The sequence below is a fragment of the Cucumis melo genome, chromosome 2 (assembly GCF_025177605.1).
Source record: "Cucumis melo cultivar AY chromosome 2, USDA_Cmelo_AY_1.0, whole genome shotgun sequence".
NCBI lineage: Eukaryota > Viridiplantae > Streptophyta > Magnoliopsida > Cucurbitales > Cucurbitaceae > Cucumis > Cucumis melo.
In genome coordinates, this window is record NC_066858.1 from 12899508 (window position 1) to 12903273 (window position 3766).

Consider the following 3766-nt stretch of genomic DNA (forward strand, 5'->3'; position numbering starts at 1 on the left):
TCGTAAAACCAACTAACCAGTAATCACTACAACCACCCTCCTCTCCTCAATGATTTATAGCAGGGGAGATCTACTCCGAAATATCGGAACCCAAAAACAAAATACTAATTCTTCCAAAGAAGAGGAAGACGTACAACCGCTCAAACAAGAGAAAAAAATTGGGGAAAAGACCGTCCAGCAAGCCAGTTGGTTGGTATTATGTCCATAACATTACTTGAACTCAAATTAAGATACACAATCTATTGTATACAACATCGGTAATGTATTATACAGTGTATGAACAAAATTAAGTAAGTAAGATCATCATCTTTACAATATCATGAGCCTATAACATTAGTAAAAGAGAAAAAATATATATATCAAAAGCTCACCATCAAACAGTTTAAGTTCTGGATTTCTTTCAGTTCAAGTACCCTTTCTTCTCAAATGATGTGATACAACAGGTGATCCTTCAAACAAATCTGATAGAGAGTTCTCTAAATCATCTGGCGTGTACTTTATGTACTTCCCCGAATGCCTTCCGCTCTCTAATTGATTTTTAAACCTTCCTAAGAAGGAGCGATACGCTGGAATCACCTTCTCCGAAACGGATATTATCAGCTCATCGCGGAGTTGAGCATCTGATACCTTCCAAGCTGTTTGAACCCTACATATTTCCTCAAAACTTGCATTGAAATTCTTGAACTTTTCCTTCAATGCTACCTTTGAGGCATTGCTTGTGCTGCCACCAATACCTTCATCTTTTAAGAATGACAAAACTTTGCTCCAAGAAGCCCTAAGGTAACTCGTTTCGTATTGGCGAATTTGGCCGCTATGCCTGCGAAGCCAGTTATCGCCAAGCAGTTGGGCAAGCTCAGAATCTTTCACTTTTTTCACTATGTACAGTATATTGTTCATTAGAAATATGAACTGCATTGCAACATCCTCATAGAGCTTGGCTTTTTCCATAAGATTTGATTCCAAAGACGATAATAGCATTAATAATCTACGAGCTAAAGGCGACGACGTACTTTCCAATTGCAGATTATCGACGTTATCCCTCTTGTTTGGCGAGCCTTGTACTTCCTCATCTTCTAAAAGAGAGTTCATTGTCTTACTGTAATCAACCAACAATCTAACGTAATTCATTACATATCGAACAAGTGGGTGAATCTCGGCGTTTTGCATTGCTTTCTTCGAATTTTCGCTTTCAATGGCATTCTCAAACTCAACAAATGTCCCTAAGGCTGCTTCACCCAGTCCACACAATACACCATGTGCTTCACTGATCAAAAACTCATCAGAAACCATGGCTTCCAAGTCGCGCAAAACACCGGCTAAAGCGTCGTACATATCCAAGATTCGGAACAACTTCTCCGGTGACCTCTTCCCAATAGCCACTGCCTCACCAAAAGTCAACAACTGCATTACACACCCTTTTGCTGTTTCATTAAAACAAACCTCCTTGGATTCATTGGCGCCATTGAAAATCTGATCATACAGCCTCTTCTCACCTTCCAAAATCAACCGAACTGTAATCTTGACAGCCTGAATCCATTTCTTCATCTTCTCATCTAAGAATTTCCAATCACTTTTTTGAACCTCCTCAATGCTGAGGCGTTCGACGCCAAGAATCATCAAGCACTCATCTAAAGCATCACGACGAACAGTGCTATAGACTTGAACACATTCCTTTTCGTAGCCAGAGCGAATCATACGATCCGCAATCTCCGAAAGATCAACAGCGGCATCAGGATGGATCAAATCGACCCAAGAATCTTCTCCAATTGTCGCACCTCGCTCATGAAATCGCCCGGAACTACGAGTTTCCTCGCCAAAACTCTCGAATTCGTCGTCAATTTCACTGTAATGAGACGCAAATGAGAGATGAACTCTTCGGATCGAACCATAAAGCCGCTCGGCGTCAAGAGGGATCGTGCTCTGAATTAGGATATGGCGAAATTCGCTCTCGAGCTGGCACATTGCCATTTGGATCAAATTTTCTGCTCGATCTACGATGTCGGTTGATTCGGAACCAATTGAAAGCTCTTCTAGTAACTGAAGTATATCATCCACCGCCGATAAATATTCAGCCGCCTCCTCCGGCGAATCTTCCCAATTAAACGACCGTCTAGACTGATCGGAACTAGGGTCCCAACGTAGAATCACCTTCTCGGCGGCGTCTAACCTAGAGTTCTTGACGTTGGAGTCGTCATTGTTGATCATAGTACCAATACTGGAAAGACGATTATCAAAAGTGGAGAGAATGAAGAGCATATCCTCACGAACTTCTTTAGGGGTATTGAGGCTCTTAACGATCTGTTGAGCGGTGGCCAAGACCCGATCTTCGTCGTAGCCGGAGACATTGGTGTTAGTGGCAGCCATTTTTGGGGGAAAGGAAGGTTGTTTGGGAGTGATAAATACTAAAATTGTGGAGTGAGACAAAGCATCTTCCTTTCGGGTTTCTTTCCTCTTTTCCCTGCTTAGTCATCCATTTATTTATTTTTATTTTCTTTAACTTCTCTCACCTTTAATTTCTTCTTCCATATAAATCTTATAAAAAAAAAAAAAAAAAAGGTTATAGCAAAATCCACTTTTGGATCAAATTAGGAGAATTAGAGATAGAGACAACGAGAGAAATAGTTGTGAGAAAACGTGAAAAGGCAAAATAAGAAACAAATAAACCAGGAGAAACAAGAAATGGTGAAATGAAAGAAATAGAAAAAGGCAAGTGGAAAAATGAGGTAGATTTGCCCATTGTTCTCAACATTTATGAGATGTAACTCTACACATCATTACCATCACTATTTTCCCATCATTACATATGTGTCCATGTTCTTCATTTAAAAAATAAATAAATAAATAATCGGTTTTGAGTATAGTCCAATTTGTTTTCAGTCCTTCCTTTATGTATCTCTATTGTCTAAATCATAGAAACAAACTAGGAAATAAACATAAATTTTAAAAATATGAATAAAATTATAACTATTAAATGAAACTTTAATTACTTCTTTTTTTTTAATGGTGAAGCACCACAACCTTAAATTAATAGATATATGGAGATGTTTTATCCATTCGAGTATGGTTAAGACCATAATAATTCCATTTGACTTAAAGGGTGACAAATTCAATTCTAATTCCACTTGTAGGAGAAGAATGAATCGAGTAAAGTGATTGGTATCTTGATTAATTGAACAAAATTGTTTGTTAATTATTCTATCCTTTTGCTTCATAGGGAGGGAACTTTCTTTCTTTCTTTGACCACTTCCCTATTATGGAAATTGGAAGGTTCATTCACAAAAACATAAACAAATGAGAGGGTCACCCTAAATATGGGAAATATTCTTTACTCACTCACCCACACCAAAATTTGTATGAAAAAAACAATTTGTATGAACTTTTAATAACACGAAGTTCTATAGAAAAAAGTTATTCTAATTATTGTTGAATTAAACTCATTTGGACTAACTTCTATAAAGAAAAGTTATATTAATTATGGTTGAACTACACTCATTTTGATTATGTAATTTAAATTTAAAGATGTTGTAATTTTCATTGTAAACTTAGAAGTACACCTTACTGAGAAAAATTCACTTTGACCTTGAAAAGTTTTTATAGTTTTTTCTTTTGAATTGTTAAAATGACTTTAAAAAAAATGATTAGTAGATGAGTGATTTGTCCCTTTTTAATAATTTGTGAATTTTGATACGACTAAATCAACGTATTATATTATACATCTCAAACTTAGAGAAAATTACTTTAATTTATCTCCACTAGAGAAATGTGT

The 3766-nt window shown here is 36.7% G+C and overlaps 1 protein-coding gene across 1 annotated transcript; it reads right to left on the reverse strand.

Annotated features, from left to right (window-relative positions):
• Positions 1-214: 214 nt before the first annotated feature.
• On the reverse strand, positions 215-2471 carry LOC103487288 (exocyst complex component EXO70B1-like). Its single transcript, XM_008445561.3, has one exon. The coding sequence runs from the start codon at positions 2362-2364 to the stop codon at positions 406-408; it is 1959 nt and encodes a 652-aa protein (XP_008443783.1). The 5' UTR covers positions 2365-2471; the 3' UTR covers positions 215-405.
• Between the last annotated feature and the right edge of the window lie 1295 nt (positions 2472-3766).